The 22,116-nt window shown below is 39.6% G+C and overlaps 1 protein-coding gene across 5 annotated transcripts in view; it reads left to right on the top strand.

The window, feature by feature from the left end:
* The window catches only part of LOC133631113 (aminopeptidase N-like), a 41,310-nt gene extending 19,194 nt beyond the window's left edge, over window positions 1–22,116 (top strand). For all 5 annotated transcript variants that reach the window (XM_062023195.1, XM_062023169.1, XM_062023188.1 and 2 more), the window contains 16 exons: window positions 1,923–2,077; window positions 2,281–2,394; window positions 2,462–2,605; window positions 2,677–2,742; window positions 2,804–2,869; window positions 2,934–3,109; window positions 6,778–6,854; window positions 6,936–7,069; window positions 8,754–8,809; window positions 10,760–10,907; window positions 10,983–11,074; window positions 11,152–11,262; window positions 14,618–14,785; window positions 14,849–14,989; window positions 17,668–17,749; window positions 20,279–22,116. In XM_062023195.1, the coding sequence (XP_061879179.1) occupies window positions 1,923–2,077; window positions 2,281–2,394; window positions 2,462–2,605; window positions 2,677–2,742; window positions 2,804–2,869; window positions 2,934–3,109; window positions 6,778–6,854; window positions 6,936–7,069; window positions 8,754–8,809; window positions 10,760–10,907; window positions 10,983–11,074; window positions 11,152–11,262; window positions 14,618–14,785; window positions 14,849–14,989; window positions 17,668–17,749; window positions 20,279–20,431 (1,883 nt within the window). In that variant the 3' untranslated portion in view covers window positions 20,432–22,116. The remainder of the gene's footprint in view (window positions 1–1,922; window positions 2,078–2,280; window positions 2,395–2,461; window positions 2,606–2,676; window positions 2,743–2,803; window positions 2,870–2,933; window positions 3,110–6,777; window positions 6,855–6,935; window positions 7,070–8,753; window positions 8,810–10,759; window positions 10,908–10,982; window positions 11,075–11,151; window positions 11,263–14,617; window positions 14,786–14,848; window positions 14,990–17,667; window positions 17,750–20,278) is intronic.

Below are 22,116 nucleotides of genomic sequence, written 5' to 3'. Positions count from 1 at the left end.
TATTAAAGGCCTACTGAAATGACATTTTTTTATTTAAACGGGAATAGCAGATCCATTCTATGTGTCATACTTGATCATTTCGCGATATTGCCATATTTTTGCTGAAAGGATTTAGTAGAGAAAATCGACGATAAAGTTCGCAACTTTTGCTCGCTGATAAAAAAAGCCTTGCCTGTACCGGAAGTAGCGTGACGTCACAGGAGCTAGTATTCCTCACAATTCCCCATTGTTTACAATGGAGCGAGAGAGATTCGGACCGAGAAAGTGACGATTACCCCATTAATTTGAGCGAGGATGAAAGATTCGTAGATGAGGAACGTTAGAGTGAAGGACTTGAGAGGCAGTGATGGACGTATCTTTTTTCGCTCTGACCGTAACTTAGGTACAAGCTGGCTCATTGGATTCCACACTCTCTCCTTTTTCTATTGTAGATCACAGATTTGTATTTTAAACCACCTCAGATACTATATCTTCTTGAAAATGAGAGTCGAGAACGCGAAATGGACATTCACAGTGACTGAACATGTAAATACACGATTAATAATATTCAGCTTTGCGAAGCTAAAAAAATAGAAGCTAACCTAGCAACGTAGCCAACGTGATAGCATAGCAGTCTCAAATGCAGATAGAAACTAAATAAAAAAAACCCTGACTGGATGGATAGACCGAAGATCAAAAATACTATTAAATCATGAACAGGTAAATACACGATTAATAATATTCAGCTTTTCGAAGCTAAAAAAAATAGAAGCTAACCTAGCTACGTAGCCAACGTGATAGCATAGCAGTCTCAAATGCAGATAGAAACTAAATTTAAAAAAACCCTGACTGGATGGATAGACAGAAGATCAAAAATACTATTAAACCATGAACATGTAAATACACGATTAATAATATTCAGCTTTTCGAAGCTAAAAAAATAGAAGTTAACCTAGCTACGTAGCCAACGTGATAGCATAGCAGTCTCAAATGCAGATAGAAACTAAATAAAAAAAAAACCTGACTAGATGGATAGACAGAAGATCAAAAATACTATTAAACCATGAACATGTAAATACACGATTAATAATATTCAGCTTTTCGAAGCTAAAAAAATAGAAGCTAACCTAGCTACGTAGCCAACGTGATAGCATCAGTCTCAAATGCAGATAGAAATTAAATAAAAAAAACCCTGACTGGATGGATAGACAGAAGATCAAAAATACTATTAAACCATGAACATGTAAATACACAATTAATAATATTCAGCTTGGCGAAGCTAAAAAAACAGAAGCTAACTTAGATGCGGCGGCGGGCTTACTCACTGTAGTGCGTCTGCTATCCTGTTCAAAACACAACACAACCTCCTGGTGTTGGTGTTGCTGTAGTCCGCCGCTCCACCGATCCCACCTACAACTTTCTTATTTGCAGTCTCCATTGTCCATTAAACAAATTGCAAAAGATTCACCAACACAGATGTCCAGAATACAGTGGAATTTTGTCGAAGAAAACAGAGGTATTTGAATTGGGTCCAAACACTTCCCTTGACCTCGTGACGTCACGCGCATACGTCATCATGCCGCGACGTTTTCAAGCGGAAGTTTCCTGGGAAGTTTAAAATTGCACTTTATAAGTTAACCCGGCCGTATTGGCATGTGTTGCAATGTTAAGATTTCATCATTAATATATAAACTATCAGACTGCGTGGTCGGTAGTAGTGGATTTCAGTAGGCCTTTAACTACTGGTGTTGATTCAAGAGCGATATATTTTTTTAAGACATTGGTCTTAAAGTTTTTTTTAAATGTGTGAATGGAACTGAAAATATTTTAAGGCATCATCCACAGAAATGTCCACACATTTATTGTCCTAAAAAGTAGTAAGGTAGCTTTTACATCTGTTGATTTACTGTACAGTAATTTTTTTTAATTCTTTGACCAACCAGATCAAGTGGCTTTGCCTGATTTCAGCGCCGGTGCAATGGAGAACTGGGGCCTGGTCATGTATAGGGAGACGGCCCTGCTGTACGACCCCGCCAAATCCTCCATGGGAAACAAATATCGAGTCGCAGGCGTCATCGCCCACGAGCTCGCACACCAGGTCTCAGCCATACGTCTTCTGTCCAGCAATCAGTGCAGAATCAACACCGGATTGTGATAATACAAATACTTCCATACTTTGCAGTTCTGCATCATTATGTGCTTGGAAAGCAGGATGACAAATCATCACCTAGGGTTGTATGAGTCAAGAACTGTTAAAAATTTTGGTTAAAACTGTTTCCAACCGCTTGTGTTTTATTATAGTGGTTTGGTAACCTGGTGACCATGCAATGGTGGAATGATTTGTGGCTGAACGAAGGCTTTGCGTCCTACGTGGAGTACCTGGGTGCTGACTACGCCGAGCCCACCTGGAACATTGTGAGACAACAGTTGCAGTTCCCTCACATCCGAACCCTACTAAATTCACTTTTGTGCCCGTCTATAGAAAGACCAGATCGTTCTAGACGACATCTATAGGGTGATGTCCGTAGACAGCCTGGCCTCTTCTCACCCTTTGTCTCGGAGAGAAGATGAGGTCAACAGCCCCGCTCAGATCAGCGAGATGTTCGGCAGCATCTCCTACAGCAAGGTCAGTGATGAAATGTTGTCATCTGCAATTAGTAGAAGCCGAGTACCACCAAAGTCTTGTGTGGCTTCTAGGGGGCGGCGGTGCTCAGGATGCTGTCCAGCTTTCTTAGTGAGCCTGTGTTCGCCAAGGGGCTCAGTGTGAGTAGCTTGCACCATCCTCAGCTTGGTTTATTGCTCTGATGTTGCTTTCTCTCTCCAGTCTTACCTCAAATCCTTTGCCTTTGGCAGCACCATGTATTCAGACCTGTGGGACCACCTCCAGAAGGTTGGTTGGACTGTCTTGGGTTTCCCATGCCTTGGTTTCATTTCTTCTTCCTGTTGGTTTCTAGGCAGTTGACAACACTCCCGACGTGCATATCCCACGCACTGTCCATGATATCATGCATCGCTGGACTCTTCAAATGGGCTTCCCGTTGGTGACCGTTGACACCCGGACTGGAAGTATCACCCAGAAACACTTCCTGGTGGATCCAAACTCTGAGGTGGAGAGGTCGTCTCAGTTCAAGTAAGAGTCATTGTATTAATCAATCAATCATCCATCCATTCATTTGGTACTGCTTGTCCCGTTCGGGGTCGCGGTGGGTGCTGGAGCCTATCTCAGCTGCTTCGGGCGGAAGGCGGGGTACACCCTGGACAAGTCGCCGCCTCATCGCAGAGCCAACACAGATAGATAGACAACATTCACACTCACATTCACACACTAGGGCCAATTTAGTGTTGCCAATCAACCTATCCCCAGGTGCATGTTTTTGGAGGTGGTAGGAAGCCGGAGTACCCGGAGGGAACCCACGCAGTCACGGGGAGAACATGCAAACTCCACACAGAAAGATCCCGAGCCCAATCAATCAAAGTTTATTCATATAGCCCTTAATCACAAGTGGCTCAAAGGTCTGTACAAGCCACAACGACATCCTCAGCTCAGATCCCACATCAGAGCAAGAAAAAACTCAACCCAATGGGATACAATGAAAAACCTTGAAGGGGACCGCAGATGTGGGCGACCGGTGCAATGGACGTCGAGTGGAATAGTGTGAGAGTCCAGTCCATAGTGGGGCCAGCAGGGGATCATCTTGAGTGGAGACAAGTCAGCAGCGCAGAGACGTCCCCAACTGATGCACAGATGAGTAGTCCACCCCGGGTCCCGACTTTGAACAGCTAGCGCGTCATCTGTGGTGACCTGATAACGGGCAGAGCAGAAAACAGACGGCAGATCAACTAGTCTAAAAGCGGGGTCTATTTAAAGTCTAGCGTATACAAATGAGTTTTAAGATGGGACTTAAATGCTTCTACTAAATACTTCTTTGCTCTCTGACTGTTAATGTATGCGCCGGACAACGTTGTTGCTCCTCCCGACTTTGTAGCATTGGAATCCTCAAAGCACATTTTTTTTTGATAACCATGTGAGGCTGTGATGCTTCCAAAACAAAGAGAGAAGTCTGCATATTTGGACGCCGCATGCTTTGATATACTTTCATTTCGTCATAGCAGACCTTAATAACATTGAAATAGTTATGACAGTGCATGATGAAGCCAAAAATAATGAAAAACAAGGAAGTGATTTAGAGAAGACAGTTGACACTCCCTGTTGGTGAATAGTCCCAACAGCATTGCATGCTGCCTGCAGATGAGTGCAATGCGCAATGGTGCTGGGGCTTTCATCGTAGGGGTATGCCAGTGCGACTGGAAAGGTTATGGCATTGCATGATATGCTGCTTTGCCTCTGAACATGAAAACACACACTTTGTTGTTTGTTTGAGCTGAGCATCCAAATTTGATATAGAAGACATCAATCAATCAATCAATGTTTATTTATATAGCCCTAAATCACAAGTGTCTCAAAGGCCTGCACAAGCCACAAGGACATCCTCGGTTCAGATCCCACATCAGGGCAAGGAAAAACTCAACCCAATGGGATGACAATGAGAAACCTTGGAGAGGACCGCAGATATGGGGACCCCACCCCCTAGGGCGACCGGTGCAATGGACGTCGAGTGGATCCAGCATAATATTGTGAGAGTCCAGTCCATAGTGGATCTAACATAATAGTGAGAGTCCAGTCCATTGGGGGGCCAGCAGGAGACCATCTCGAGCGGAGACAGGTCAGCAGCGCAGAGATGTCCCCAACCGATGCACAGGCGAGCGGTCCACCCAGGGTCCCGACTTTGGACAGCCAACACTTCATCCGTGGCCACAGAACCTGTGGCCCCCCCTCCACGAGGGAGAGGGGGGCAGAGCAGAAAATAAAATCAATGGCAGATCAACTGGTCTATTTAAAGGCTAGAGTATACAAATGAGTTTTAAGATGGGACTTAAATGACTTAAATTAGACATATTAAATAAAAAAGACAATATAACATACATTCATAAACGTGGATGCATATGAAAAAGTGCAATATATTTATCTGTACAGTAACCTATTTCTTTATTTGTATCTGCACCTTATTGCTTTTTTATCCTGCACTACCATGAGCTAATGCAACAAAATGTTGTTCTTGTCTGTACTGTAAAGTTCAAATTTGAATGACAATAAAAAGGAAGTCTAAGTCTAAGTTTAATATTGTCAGGCTTGTCACTGACAGTTTGGTTATGTTCGGGGTTTTCTCCGTGTTTGTGTTTTATTTCCTGTCAGCGCTCTTATTTTGGTTCCATTTCCTGCACGTCTCCCTGAGCGCTCGTTTCCCCTCACCTGTCCCTGATTGGCAGCCTGACACACCTGGTGGCAATTGCCAATCAGGCTACTATTTATACCTGCCTCACCCTCCAGGTTCCTCGTATCTTTTATCCTGTTTCCCTGCATTTTTTTGGGACATTAAAACCATGTTTTCCTGCAACAAGCCCGCTATCTCTGCATCTTGGGGTTCGTCATCAACAATTCCCGACACATATGACACTTTTACTTTGGAATAGTCACGAAAGTGCATGGCATACCGTCTGCAGATGACTTGGGGGTTTGCGGAGTTTATAGCCGAGTGGTCACATGACATGCTTTAATGTACTTTGACGCTGGTCCTTTCATCAAAAGGGTACATTAGTGCCACGGGAAAAGTCACAACATTGCATGATATGCTGCGTTGCCTCTAAATTTAGACTTAGACAAACTTTAATGATCCACAAGGGAAATTGTGGAATAAACATGAAAACAAACTGGGTACAAACTTTCTTGGACCACAAGGGGCACCCTTTAGATGAGCTCAGATCCAAATTTGATACAGAACACAAGTGACACTTATACGCCAGAACAGTGTTTTTCAAACTTTTTTTTGCGTTGAAAAAATCCGGAGGCACACCACCAGCAGAAATCATTAAAAAATAAAAACTCACTTAACAGTTAAAAGTCGTCGCAATTGTTGGAAATGACTTTAAACCATAACCAACCATGAATCACTATAGCTCTTGTCTCAAAGTAGGTGTACCGTCACCACCTGTCACATCACGCCGTGACTTATTTTGACTTTTTTGCTGTTTTCCTGTGTTTAGTGTTTTAGGTCTTGTCCTGCGCTCCTATTTTGGTGGCTTTTTCTCTTTTTTTTGGTATTTTCCTGTAGCAGTTTCATCTCTTCCTTTGAGCGATATTTCCCGCATCTACTTTGTTTTAGCAATCAAGAATATTTCAGTTGTTTTTATCCTTCTTTGTGGGGACATTGTTGATTGTCATGTCATGTTCGGATGTACACTGTGGACGCCGTCTTTGCTCCACAGTAAGTTTTTGCTGTCGTCCAGCATTCTGTTTTTGTTTACTTTGTAGCCAGTTCAGTTTTAGTTTTGTTCTGCATAGCCTTCCCTAAGCTTCAATGCCTTTTCTTAGGTGCACTCACCTTTTGTTTATTTTTGGTTTAAGCATTCGACACCTTTTTACCTGCATTTTGCCTCCCACTGTTTCCGACATCTACAAAGCAATTGGCTACCGGCTGCCACCTCCTAATATGGAAGAGTATTACACGGTTACTCTGACACTCAACAACAACACATCATTTGCAGACTATAATTACTGGTTTGCAAACAATATTTTTTAACCCAAATATGTGAAATTAGATAATCTCCCACGTCACACCAGACTGTATCTAACGGCACACTAGTGAGTTACACTGCACTAGAATAGTCACAAGAGTGCATAGCATGCTGTATACATCGTATTTCTTCATTTTTAGTGGTACCTGCTCTTTCTCCTCCCAGTTATACATGGTTTGTGCCTATTACATGGATAAAGACAGGTGTGGAACAGCAACAGTACTGGCTCCTTCATAAGACAGGTACTTTTGTGACTGTAGTACTCGTGTACTTGTGTATTACACGGCTCGTTTCAACTTCCTTTTTTATAACATTTTCAACAGACACCTACCCTCAGATGAAGGTTTCGGAACACGATTGGGTGCTGGCCAACACAAACGTGTCGGGTTACTTCAGGGTGAACTACGACCTTGACAACTGGAATGGCCTCATCTCCGTGCTCGAAACAGACCACCTGGTGAATTTATCTTCATTTACATACAACACCTCCTTACTAACTCTGGGTTAGGACAGGGGTCGGCAAGCCAAAATGTTGGAAGAGCCATATTGGACCAAAAATACAAAAAAATGTATCTGTCCAGAGCCGCAAAAAAATTAAACGCCTTATATAAGTGTTTTAATAAAGGCAACACATGATGTAAGTGTCTATATTAGCTATAATAGCCTACTATCAAAATGACTAAGTGTCATAGGCTGACATTAATCTTCGTTGATAGAAATGTTGAAATGTAATATTTATTCTACACATTTTTACAACATTGGGAAACATTAGTAAAATGGAGGCTTCTCAGAAGATGTGATAACTCCCGGAAATGACTGAATGAGTGAATGTGTATGTCCAAGTTAAAGGAAACAGCAAGCTGTCATTTTGTAATGGATTTATTACAATCTTTGGCACGCTGTGTAACGTTTGCTGTGGTCTGGAACAAACTATCAGAAATGCAGCCAATATTACATACAGATAATGTGTCATGAGACATGCAAATATAAATTTAATACACAGATGACATAAGTAAAGGAAAATAAATGAGCTCAAACATACCTACAAATGAGGTATAATGCAATATGTATATACAGCTAGCCTAAATAGCATGTTAGCATTGATTAGATTGCAGTCATGCAGTGACAAAATGTGCCAGATCAGCACTCCAAGTCAATAACATCAACAAAGCTCACCTTTCTGTATAAAAGGTTTGGTGGACAAAATGAGACAAAGGAGTGGCATAAAACACGTCATTCTGTGGCAGCATCGGAGAACGTTGCACATGTAAACAAATTATGGTGAGTTCAAGGACTGCCAAAATTAGTAGGACAAAACCGCTCACCAAATACTCTCATCAGTGAAGCATGTTTAATATAAACAGTGTGATTTCTAACAATTAGAGAGGGTTGTGTCATGTTTGTCCTCCTACAGAAACCATATTAAAACAAAACATATTTTTTCCCTCATCTTTTTCCATTTTCATACATTTTGGAAAAAGCTCCACTGAGCCACTAGGGCGGTGATAAAGAGCCACAAGCGGCTCTAGAGCCACGGGTTGCCGACCCCCGAGTTAGGAGAAACAAGGTTTCTACTAAATGGTAAGCTCAGCTTGGCATGGCGCTACTTACCTTTGTTGCTTTGGCAAAAACCATTATATTACCGAATAACATGTATTATTTGTAGTACCTGGTCAGCCAGAGTTCCATATAGATCCATTTATCTAACAGGAGACTAAGGGCGGCAAAAAAACAGATCGCTACAGCAAAACTGTGGAGTATCATTAATACCCGAGCAACAGGTTAAGCTAACGTTAACACGTGTGTGTTGGCAAGTATTATCCATGCCCTTAGTCTCCTCTAGGCTAAACTTTCTCTCCTCACAGCTACACACTAGGAAGAAAGTACAGTAGATCCTCAATGGTACTGTTATTTTAAGCAAAGTGGAGACTATGGAGTGTTACTAATAATGCAGGAACAATGTGTTCATTTTTTTCTTGTTGCCCTCAGTCTCTCATGTATAAAATGTGTCTCCTTACCAACAGCCACACGCTATCACGTAAACATTGGAGGCCTTCGTTCTTCTTTGATTGTTGTTACGACGGTAAATAATTGGACGTAAACATCCATAAACGTGGCCATGTGTCTCTTTCCTCTTCTAGACTATTCCCACCATAAACCGAGGTCAGATCATGGACGACGCCTTCAAACTAGCGAGGTAAAAACATCTGTTATAGCAAATTATAAAATTAAAGTGTAAAGGCTTCTTCATTATGCTACATGCGTATTAGCTCCTCCCCCTGAAAGCACTCCGACAGACCTTGATGTAATTTGCTCCGGCAACAAATTTTGAACACAATGGCTGTGATTGGTCCGCTACATTACTTTTGGTTTTGCTGTCCCGATGAGATATCAGCAAGAATCATACATATTTGTATTATTTTGCAGTAGAGATGTCAGATAATGGCTTTTTTGCCGATATCCGATATTTCCATATTGTCCAACTCTTAATTACCGATTCCGATATCAACCGATATCGATATATACAGTCGTGGAATTAACACATTATTATGCCTAATTTTGTTGTGATGCCCCGCTGGATGCATTAAACAATGTAACAAGGTTTTCCAAAATAAATCAACTCAAGTTATGGAAAAAATTGCCAACATGGCACTGCCATATTTATTATTGAAGTCACAAAGTGCATTATTTTTTTTTAACATGCCTCAAAACAGCAGCTTGGAATTTGGGACATGCTCTCCCTGAGAGAGCATGAGGTGGGCGGGGTTGGGGGTGTAGGGGCTAGCGGGGGGTGTATATTGTAGCGTCCCGGAAGAGTTAGTGCTGCAAGAGGTTCTGGGTATTTGTTCTGTTGTGTTTATGTTGTGTTACGGTGCGGATGTTCTCCCGAAATGTGTTTGTCATTCTTGTTTGGTGGGGGTTCACAGTATGGCGCATATTTGTAACAGTGTTAAAGTTGTTTATACGTCAACCGTCAGTGTGACCTGTATGGCTGTTGACTAAGTATGCATGCATTCACTTGTGTGTGTGAAAAGCCGTAGATATTATGTGACTGGGCCGGCACGCAAAGGCAGTGCCTTTAAGGTTTATTGGCGCTCTGTACTTCTCCCTACGTCCGTGTACACAGCGGCGTTTTAAAAAGTAATAAATTTTACGTTTTGAAACCGATACCGATAATTTCCCATATTACATTTTAGAGCATTTATCGGCCGATAATATCGGACTGCCGATATTATCGGACATCCCTATTTTGTAGTTTATAATGTTAAAAAAAGCTTGAGTGAGTGCAATTATTCAATCAGAAAACAATAGCAGGCATGAAAAGCACTGACCTATTAATTAATAACCGTCTGGAATGGACTTATGCTGTCTTTCAGTTGAAGTGGAGTGATAATTGTTAGTTTGGCGTCACCTAGTGGCCACAATAATTCATTAAGTTAAGCTCATGACACAGCAATCTGAATGATGCGGACACGTTTGTTACTGGAAACTTTCCAATGCCATTCCTGTTTTTTTTGCTGATATCGGACCAATATTTGATAACAATATCGGATCAGTACACCGCTGATTACAACATACTGTTAGTATCATCAGTTTCAGAGCCACAAAGTGATCGATGTTCCACACAGATTGTTCCAGCTTTGACAATGATTTCGCCATTGGTCACTACTTTAGACCGGATAAATAGCCTAGGCCCTCTCAGAAAAAATACTGCCCCTTAGTGTTTTGGCAGGGGATTGCAGGCCATGCGCTAATAGCAAAGATAGCATAGAAAAGTTAATAAAGTTAAAGTACCAACGATTGTCACACACACACTAGGTGTGGCGAAATTATTCTCTGCATTTAACCCATCACCCTTGATTACCCCCTGGGAGGTGAGGGGAGCAGTGAGCAGCAGCGGGGGCTGCGCCCGGGAATCATTTTTAGTGATTTAACCCCCAATTCCAACCCTTGATGCTGAGTGCCAAGCAGGGAGGTAATGGGTCCCATTTTTATAGTCTTTGGTATGACTCGGCCGGGATTTGAACTCACAACCTACCGATCTGAGGACGGACACTCTAACCCCTAGGCCACTGAGTAGTAGTGACTACGCTGTAGCATAATGACGCCTTAAGAAAAGCAAGTGAAAGTTCTCTGCCTCGTGTAGAGCCAAAATCCTGGACACCACGTTGGCCCTGAGGACCACCAAGTACTTGACTGAGGAGAGAGAATACTTCCCTTGGCAGATGGCACTGTCTAACTTGTACGAATACTTCGTCCTGTTTGACCGCACTGCAGTCTACGGGCCTCTACAGGTTCTTACCGCCTCCCTGCTGACAGTAAACCAACACTCCAGGTCTTGATTCCCAGATGTGCTGTTTTCAATCCAGGCGTACACCCGGAAACTCATCCAACCCCTTTTTGAGCACTTCGAAGCCGTGACGAGCAACTGGACCACGGCGCCTGAAAGAATCACCGACCAGTAGGAAACCGTTTCACCGGACAATTGCCTGACTCTCCACTCCACCCGGTCTTACCTGACATTCTCCACGGCCTCAGGTACAATCTGATCAATGCTGTCCACGTGGCGTGCTTTACGGGCGTGGCAGGCTGCAGGGAGCTGACCAAAGGCTGGTTCCAGCGGTGGATGGACGATCCCCATCGTAACCCGTAAGAAACCAGTACAGCCCTCACATTTCAGCAAGCAAGGGACGTAAACATGGCTACTAAGGGTGTGGGAAAAAATCGATTCGAATTCGAATCGCGATTCTCACGTTGTGCGATTCAGAATCGATTCTCATTTTTAAAAAATCTATTTTATTTATTTATTATTTTTTATTTTATTTTTTTTAATTAATCAATCCAACAAAACAATACACAGCAATACCATAACAATGCAATTCAATTCCAAAACCAAACCCGACCCAGCAACACTCAGAACTGCAATAAACAGAGCAATTGAGAGGAGACACAAACACGACACAGAACAAACCAAAAGTAGTGAAACAAAAATGAATATTATCAACAACAGTATCAATATTAGTTACAATTTAAACATAGCACTTGCATCACATCTCATAAGCTTGACAACACACTGTGTCCAATATTTTCACAAAGATGAAATAAGTCATATTTTTGGTTCATTTAATAGTTAAAACAAATTGACATTATTGCAAACAGTTAATAAGACATTGTCCTTTACAATTATAAAAGCTTTTAACAAAAATCTACTACTCTGCTTGCATGTCAGCAGACTGGGGTAGATCCTGCTAAAATCCTATGTATTGAATGAATAGAGAATCGTTTTGAATCGGGAAAATATCGTTTTTGAATCGAGAATCGTGTTTAATCGGAAAAAAATGATTTTGAATCGAATTGTTCGTGACCCCAAGAATCGATATTGAATGGAATCGTGGGACACCCAAAGATTCGCAGCCCTACTGGCTACACTTCAGAGCAGTCAGTGTACAGCTGTGTAGTAGTATACACTTACTAGCCAATGAAAATGAGTCTAAACACATTATGGTATTCATTTTAATACATCAGACTGTTATTTTCCTTTATTTAATATATTTATTTTTAATTTAATTATTTTTTAAATCTAATTAAATTTAGGGGATAGGGTGAAGTGAGGTATGAAAAACTAACTATAAAAATAATAATTATAAAAAAATGGAAATTGGAAATCCATGTTTCCCTTCAATGAACCGCAGCACTCATGCAACCCAAGACCATGATGCTACCATGCTGGATGTTATCCAGGCCCCAATTATCCTGCCAAAAGACCATGGATTGTTGCTAGTTTTGTTGCTATTGACAGTTTGAGGCTACGATCTTGGAACAAAGTGTCAAGATGACAAGGCATGATATGCTGCAGGCTGCTATGCCTCATTAAACTCAGAAAGAAAAAAAGGGAGGCAATCATGCTTTACTTAACAATATAAGCTCAGAGAAAAATCGAATTGAAAACATTTGTATGCATGTACAACACTTAAAACCTTTAGCTTATCAGTATATGGAATTCATTTATGGACTAGATTAAGAAGTAAAAAAACTAACTGATATGATCCATTTTAGGAGGCTGTTGAAACAAAGTGTTTACAAAGTACAAGAAATAAGAATGTTGACGAACATCTTTAACTTTCTTGAAAATGAGATTATTCATCTCATAGGTAAACCATAAGTGACTTAAATAATTACTAAGATATCTGTTGTATTCATTGTTGTAAATTGTGTTACACAATGAGGACAGGAAGTGAATATTGGATTCATTCCAATGATTCAACCATTGGAATATTTTTGTTTGGTTTTGTATTGTGTAGTTATATTTATATGGTAATTATTATTCTGTGACTGTAAATTGTTTGCTTGTTTTCTTATTGATGCTTTTATTTGTTTCTGTATTTGTGTAGTTATAATTATGTTTTTAATTGTAATTATATTGAGTTTGTGGACCCCAGGAAGACTAGTGGGTTGTTGTGGCAACCAGCTAATGGTGATCCTTGATAAAAAATCAAATCAAATCAAATATGTGATACTAAATTGCTACAGTATGTATTGGATAAGGGGTACATGTACAGTACATGTTGGAATTCATGTTTACCATTAACCGTTAGATTGACTATACACACTTACTCTTGGGACCCAAAAGGGACCTGCTCATAAAAGTCTCATAAATCAGCAATACATTTTTATTTGTACTTTCAATGCATGAAACAACTTCAGATATATCTATTGATATAAAGTTTTTAATGTTTTTTTTTTTTTACAGTTTAAAAAAAATGTTTTGACAAAAATAAGTTGCAGAGTTAAATATTTTGGGTTGGGTAATTACAGCCTTGAATGAGTATAACAACATGGATTTTGATACATTAGACTAGTAGACAAAAAATATAATTTTTACAGGTCCTACTGAGCAAGAATGATAGAGAAAGCCGGCAGGACTTGGTTGAGTTTACTGAGTTCATACAAGTATTATAAACGGTATAATAATGTAACATAATTTTAATTACATTTCATCTGTTTAACCTCTTAAGGCCCAAGCTGTTTGTTTACATGCTTTTTTTTATTTCTCTTTGCTATTTGGGCTTATTAGACCCTAATTAGAATAAAAACTAAGAATCATCCATTGATATGATGTACTTAGTCCATAAGTAACAAACGTGTACTTCATGTTTAGTGACATGCTAATTGTTATTTTTAGACTTTTTTTTTCCAAATTCCGTTGTATGTTATACTCTTCTGACACCACCAGATGGCAGTATAAGTGTCCACATAAGCACATAAGACCCCAATTCAGTAGTGTACACAATTTTGGAAATAAGAGCTAAAAGGTGCTGTCCACACATGTGGCCAACTAAGCCTTTAGAGTTAATGGCAGTTTAACTCATCAAAGCTCTGAAACTTATGCATCGTGGTTTTCTGACGCCATCTGGTGTTTAAGGGGCGCGATTACATCAAAACAATATTATCCAGTTTTTCATTCGTCAGGGAGATTTGTTCGGTCTTCATGGAAAAAGCATCGTAAAATACCAGGATTACAGTCTTTTACAAAGTAGCAGTTGTAATGGGAGTCAATGGGGCCGAAAAAGGTCTTCAGGAAAAGTGTGTTTATTTTTGTATCCAATTCTAACAACTTTGCAGTCAAAGCCACAATGCAATTTGAGGAAAAAAAAAATGTGTAAAAAAAACCTGGCGGAATTTCAGACCACTAACCTTCTAACTGAACAATTATATCAACTAAGGAACACATGTAATGCTCGTTTTGGGTACTAGGGTTGCTCAAGGGTTAATGAACAGCAGCTTCCTCCTGTTGGCAGCACTCATGCAGCCCCTGACCATGATGCTACCGCCGCCATTTTTGACTGTGGAGAACATTTTCCTGCGACTGACGGGTGTTGCCAGCTGTTGTAAATCTTCCATACAAGCTGTACACAGACTACTCTAAAGTATATCCATGTTTACTCTCTGTAGATGGAGTGTAATAAAAAATGAGGTGCGTACTAAATATGTTTCTGTTGACCAGGATTCAGCCCGACTTGAGAAGCACAGTTTATCGCATCGGCATCGAGTATGGCGGCATGGAGGAGTGGGACTTTGTCTGGAGAATGTTCAAGAACGCCACCCTGGCAGCCGAGGAGTCCAGACTCAGGGCGGCCTTGGCCTGCACCAAAGTGCCGTGGCTTCTGAACAGGTATATGCAGCACTCGTGCTCGGACGTCACGGTGCAGCCTTTTTAAACGTACCTATTCGCCAGGTATCTGGAGTACACCTTGGACCCGGCGAGGATCCGCAAGCAGGACGCCATCTCCACCATCGTGTCCATATCCAGGAACAACGTGGGAGCGCCCCTGGCCTGGAACTTTGTCCGAGCGAGATGGAGCGACATTTTCCAGCGGTGAACTCTCACTTCAATCAACTCGTCAAGTTTTAGAACTATGACTATCACTTCTTATAAGTGCTTTATCAAAAACAGTATACAGTAGTACCTAGGGATGTCCGATAATGGCTTTTTGCCGATATCCGATATTCCGATATTGTCCAACTCTTTAATTACCGATACCAACCGATACCGATATATACAGTCGTGGAATTAACACATTATTATGCCTAATTTGGACAACCAGGTATGGTGAAGATAAGGTTGTTGTTTTTTAAAATAAAATAAAATAAGATAAATAAATTAAAAACATTTTCTTGAATACAAAAGAAAGTAAAACAATATAAAAACAGTTACATAGAAACTAGTAATTAATGAAAAGGAGTAAAATTAACTGTTAAAGGTTAGTACTATTAGTGGACCAGCAGCACGCACATTCATGTGTGCTTACGGACTGTATCCTTTGCAGACTGTATTGATATATGTTGATATATAATGTAGGAACCAGAATATTAATAACAGAAATAAACAACCCTTTTGTGTGAATGAGTGTAAATGGGGGAGGGAGTTTTTTTTGGGTTGGTGCACTAATTGTAAGTGTATCTTGTGTTTTTTATGTTGATTTAATAAAAATAAAAAATAAAAAATAAATAAAAAAACGATACCGATAATAAAAAAAACGATACCGATAATTTCCGATATTACATTTTAAAGCATTTATCGGCCGATAATATCGGCAGGCCGATATTTTCGGACATCTCTAGTAGTACCTTGGATTTTGGTAGTGATTAGGACTGTACCGAGCCGCCATTGATAGTGTATCTGTCCAAAAGCGGCAAAAAAACAATCAAATGATATCGACTTGAATCTAAAATCTCCGATACAAGCAGTCCTCTTTACTTCTCCGAAATTTGACAGGCAGTTAAAATCGAAATGTCCTCCAATAAACACACAAAGTTGCTCTTTTCTTCTATTTTAGTCATAGGCTTCTAGGAGCTAGCAGCTACACAACAGCTAAGCACACCAGCTACACATTCGTAATAAGTGTCCTTAATTGAACAATAGCGCAGTTCAAAACATGGCATCCGCGAATATAAACAAGTACCAATTAGTTATAGTTGCATATCACGTACATAATAAGTCTCCAAGGCAGAAGTGTACTCAAAAGTATTCAGTAACAAACGTGTCTGCACCATTCAACTCACTGCTTCATGCCCTTATTTTTAATTTAAAAGGTGACTGTCACTCCACATCAAAAGCTAAATATGTCATAAGATGACATATTTTCTAACATTCCACTGTACAAAATAATACAAGTATATAGTATGATTCCTGCTAAAATCGTATCGAAACAATATTGGGATCAGACTATTTTTAAGGCTACTGTATCGGAAGTGAAAAAGTTGTATCGGTAGTAATCCTTTTCCAAAGGGTTCCGCGAAAACCGGAGCAGTTTTTTTTCCCCAAAAAAATGATTTAAAATGAATAAATAAATAAAAGTTTTTTATTTTTATTTTTTTAATAAGAATACATGTTTGAAAATACATTCTAAGGCCATCTCGATGCAACCAGAAGACTATTTTCCAACATGTAACCTGTTTTGAAAAAGTTGTATTATAATTATTTTACCAAACAATATATTGCGAGAATCGGTTTGAATCGGGAATCGATTCTGAATCAAATCGTCACCCCAGAAATCAGGAATCAGACCAAATCGTTAGGTGCCCAAATGATAATAACGCTTTTGAAGACTCTTGTTTGTGCAGAGGAGAGCCTCGTGGACGCCACATTTGTACTTTACGAGTTTTTGTTGTTGTTTTATTCAATAGTGTTTCTCGCCTTCTCTATCAATGTGCTGGCACTCACAACTTTCTTTGGCCCCAGGGCGGCTTATTTTGCAGCTGTACTCAATTAAAAATATCTTTAGTGATAATAAATGAGTATGTTTGCACATACAGATTAAAAAAAAAAAGATAACATTAACTTCAAGAGTGGCATGAAAAAGTTTCTGTAACGGGCAGAAAATAATTGAGAGCCTCTGGGTTAATTGAAGGCGTTGTTTGCAGCATTTAAGGTACATAAATCACATAGAAATGGCCCAAAAGAGTGTTTTTTCAACTTTAGTTTACCCTCAGAACAAAAACACTTGAAAAATATGAAAAACGCAAAAAGGAATATTGTAAAAAGAAAAAGTTGATGCTAATATTTTGTATTTACATGAAATACTCGTTTATTGCTGTTAATTTAACTGTCAATTAATACTGTTAATTTCCACGAAGTAGGAAGTATTGATTAGAAATCAAACATTTTAATAGCAAAAACATTTTTAAAAAATATGTTTTTTTTTAAACATTAGACATGAAAAAACACCCACATACACTCCAATATAATAATACTGCCTGAGGCTCAGCCAATCAGTGGCCACGATACTGGACAGCGTGATCTGATTGGTTGGTCATATCTAATGTCCAATACTACGTTAGTATTGATATTTCTAGTTCATTTAGCCATGTTTATGCTTGAAAATCATGAACTGATGGCAAAAATATGTAGAGTATGCTTTAAAAATATCTGCAGTAGACTGAAGCTGCCAACTTTAAAGCGCGATGTGGCAAAGTACGACTGAATTTAAAATATTGTAAATAAAACGTCCTAACATATTGGTATCCACCACCTATCTTTACTCATGTTTTCAGATATGGCAAAGGATCCTTTTCCATGTCCAACCTGATCAGCGGCATCGCCATGCGCTTCACTACAGAGTTTGAGCTGCAGGAGGTACGTGACAGCAAACATCAGCCGAGTAATAAACACTTTTATGTGTCTGAATAACTCAATGACCCGGTAGACAGACACTGATACAGTAGGTAAGGCTGTACAGAACCCAAAACCTGTGAAGTTGGCACGTTGTGTAAATGGTAAATAAAAACAGAATACAATGATTTCCAAATCCTTTTCAACTTATATTCAACTGAATAGACTGCAAAGATAAGATATTTAATGTTTGAATTGAGAAACTTTATTTTTTTTTTGGAAAATAATCATTAACTTAGAATTTAATGGCAGCAACACATTGCAAAAAAGTTGGCACAGGGGCATGTTTAACACTGTGTTACATGGCCTTTCCTTTTAACAACACTCAGTAAACGTTTGGGAACTGAGGAGACCAATTTTTGAAGATTTTCAGGTGGAATTCTTTCCCATTCTTGCTTGATGTACAGCTTAAGTTGTTCAACAGTCCGGGGTCTCCGTTGTGGTATTTTAGGCTTCATAATGCGCCACACATTTTCAATGGGGGACAGGTCTGGACTACAGGCAGGCCAGTCTAGTACCCGCACACTTTTACTATGAAGCCACGCTGTTGTAACACGTGGCTTGGCATTGTCTTGCTGAAATAAGCAGGGGCGTCCATGATAACGTTGCTTGGATGGCAACATATGTTGCTCCAAAACCTGTATGTACCTTTCAGCATTAATGGTGCCTTCACAGATGTGTAAGTTACCCATGCCTTGGGCACTAATACACCCCCATACCATCACAGATGCTGGCTTTTCAACTTTGCGCCTAGAACAATCCGGATGGTTCCTTTCCTCTTTGGTCCGAAGGACACGACGTCCACAGTTTCCTAAAACAATTTGAAATGTGGACTCGTCAGACCACAGAACACTTTTCTACTTTGCATCAGTCCATCTTAGATGAGCTCGGGCCCAGTGAAGCCGGCGGCGTTTCTGGGTGTTGTTGATAAATGGCTTTGGCTTTGCATAGTAGCGTTTTAACTTGCACCTACAGATGTTGCGATGAACTGTTGTTACAGACAGTGGTTTTCTGAGGTGTTCCTGAGCCCCTGTGGTGATATCCTTTACACACTGATGTCGCTTTTTGATGCAGTACCTCCTGAGGGATCGAAGGTCCGTAATTTCATCACTTACGTGCAGTGATTTCTCCATATTCTTTGAACCTTTTGATGATATTACGGACCATAGATGGTGAAATCCCTAAATTCCTTGCAATAGCTGGTTGAGAAATGTTGTTCTTAAACTGTTGGACAATTTGTGTTAGAATAATTATGTGTAAGTTATCACACAACATTTATGCTTAAAGGCTGTTGCTATAGTTATTAGCTATTGTGCTCAAGTTGTACTTTTCCATCTGTGCAAGGACAAAACTTGTTATCAGTCACGGCATATGAGGGGTTGCCTCGCCGCAGATATTTTGTTTGTCTGAGCCCACTAACAGCCAAGGACTTCAAGGACCTCAACGAAGATAAGACAGCACGCAGACGAAGCACAAGGCCCCAGCACATTCCGTCACGTATTGTGCATTCTGGAAGCTGCTTTGCACGAAATGTGTGGCCACTCCTTTTAGAGGCGGCCTCAGTGATGTAACCAGGGACCTCCCAAATAAATAGAGGAGCACGTGGGCTGGACTTTAGAGCGTAGGTTTGTTTCTGTAACTAGAGTACAGCCCAAAACGTCTCCCCTCATTGAGCTAAATTTAACTCTGTCTCTGCATGATTCCTTGCTTCTTGTCTGTTCAATAGTTGTCGTCAGTGTTTGAACCTGACAATTTGCTCACGCATTTGTCGACAAAGTGGTGACCCTCGCCCCATCCTTGTTTGTGAAAGACTCAGCATTTCATGGAAGCTGCTTGTATACCCAATCATGGCACCCACCTGTTCCCAATTTGCCTGTTCACCATCAAATAAGTGTTTGATGAGCATTCCTCAACTTTATCAGTATTTATTGCCACCTTTCCCAACTTCTTTGGCACGTGTTGCTGGCATCAAATTCTAAAGTTAATGATTATTTGCAAAAACATCAAATATGTTGTCTTTGTAGCATATTCAACTGAATATGGGTTGAAAATGATTTGCAAATCATTGTATTCCGTTTATATTTACATCTAACACAATTTCCCAACTCATATGGAAACGGGGTTTGTAAGTGTTTGATGAGCATTCCTCAACTTTCTCGAAACATGTTGCAGGCATCAAATTCCAAATGAGCTAATATTTGCAAAAAATAACAAAGTTTTCCAGTTCGAACGTTAAATATCTTGTCTTTTCAGTCTATAGGATTTGCAAATCATTGTATTGTTTTTATTTACCATTTACACAACGTGCCAACTTCACTGGTCTTGGGATTTGTATTTTTGCCACATTCCCGTGAGAATCCTGCATGTAACCGAAGCAGTAAGGAGTGGGACTATCCAGGACTGGCTGCAGTGTGCTCAAACAACCACCGCGTTGCAACTGCGAGCAGATAATACTGTATCATCTTGACGTTGTGTCCCTTTCTGGTGAAACAGCTGCAGCGCTTCAGAGAAGACAACCTCCACATCGGCTTCGGCTCGGCCAAGCTGGCCCTGCAGCAGACCATCGAGAGGATCTCGGCCAACATCAAGTGGGTGACGGAGAACAAAGCCCGCGTGCTGGCCTGGTTCTCTGAGCAGTCCACATGAGCGCGGCAGAAATAACTCTCTTCATTATTAGTATTTGAATAATCATCACCAGGATGTCTCGGCGGCCGTGACCAATGACTTTTTATCGGTGTTCTAACTAGCGTGTGTCCCTACAGCCTCTCTGTGAGCGCCGATCAGGATATACGTTTTGACGTCATGAAAGGGAAAACAAGCTTCGCTACACATCTTAAAATAACCCCAGAGCTCTGCCCACTGTGTCACTCGGCATGGGAACTGGGAGCTGTAAGTTGGTCTTTGTTTTTTTTCCTTTCTTCAGTGAATATGCTAAAATGTAGTAACTTTTCAATATTACGTTATATGTGATACAAAATATGTTTTTAAAAGGTTGGACAAGTACAGAGTTATGTGGTATTTGTAAATATGTGGATATAGTGCGCAATTGTGCTTTTTGGAGACAGCTTATTAGCCTTAAAGCTACAGTAGTAGAGAACAGTTGTTACTAAAAGTCTACATGACAGCATCAAGGGTACTTTTTGGACCACACACTGGTAAACACACTTCAGTATAATATACAGTACTAGTGCTCACACTAAAGTAAAGGTATTAGCCAAAAAGTAATGTAATATACAGTACTGATACAAAGAGTACACTATAAAATGGGTTCTTTGAATGAGCTGAGCATGTTTAAAAAAAAAAAACAATCAAAAATATGTCGTGTATTTTTCTACTTTTTCATTTGTCTTTATTGGCGGCAGTGCTGATTTTTTGGTAAAACACAAATAAATTATACAGTACTGATAAAAACACTACACTATAATACCTAGTACTTTTGAAAACCCTACAATATAATATAATGAATATATACTGATAAAAACACTACAGTACCATTAAATATAATACTCGTAAAAAGACTGCTGTATAATATACAATATCATATAATATAAAATATCATATATTGGAAAAAACACCACAGTATAATATAAAGGTAAAAACTTCAAAACACTAATGTATGATATAAAGTTCAATATACAGTACTGATAAAAGACTACATTTTAATACCTGTATACTGGTAAAAAAAAATACAAAACACCACAGTATGATATGAAATATATACTGGTAAAAACATTACAATTATAGTATATATGTAAAAACTAAAAAAAAGATATATACACAAAATATACAATAACTGATAAAACACTACAGTATGATATAAAATACAATAACTGTTAAAAAAGTACAATGGAATAAACTACTAGTAAAAACTGAAAAACACCACAGTATAACATAATAACTTTTAAAAACAAACAACAAAAAATACAGTATAATATACTGGTAGTAAAAACTGAAAAACACCACAGTAACATAACTGGTAAAAAACAAAACTACAGTATTGTTAGTAACAACTGCAAAACATAAAATGGGGGGAACAATGGTAACAACTACAGTATAATATAAAGTACAATAGTAGTGATAAAAAAAGAGTACATTACAATATGTGCTTTAAATGTGCTGAGGATGCAAAGAGGCCTTCAAAGAACTGCTCCTTAGAAAAAGAACTCATTCGTCTAAAGTGAGTTATGCTGCGTTCAAACAAACTGGGGAATTGGATATGCACTCCCAACTCATAAGGTTTGCTGTAAAGTGTTCCACTGAAGCGTATGTGCAACAATTTCAGCCTCATCACAATGCTGGTAAAACTCCAAATAAATCTGCAGGAGCATTAA

This window comes from Entelurus aequoreus, linkage group LG02 (assembly GCF_033978785.1).
Source record: "Entelurus aequoreus isolate RoL-2023_Sb linkage group LG02, RoL_Eaeq_v1.1, whole genome shotgun sequence".
Taxonomy (NCBI): domain Eukaryota; kingdom Metazoa; phylum Chordata; class Actinopteri; order Syngnathiformes; family Syngnathidae; genus Entelurus; species Entelurus aequoreus.
The sequence above is the reverse complement of the archived record's forward strand: the minus strand, read 5'-3'. Positions and strand labels throughout refer to the sequence as shown.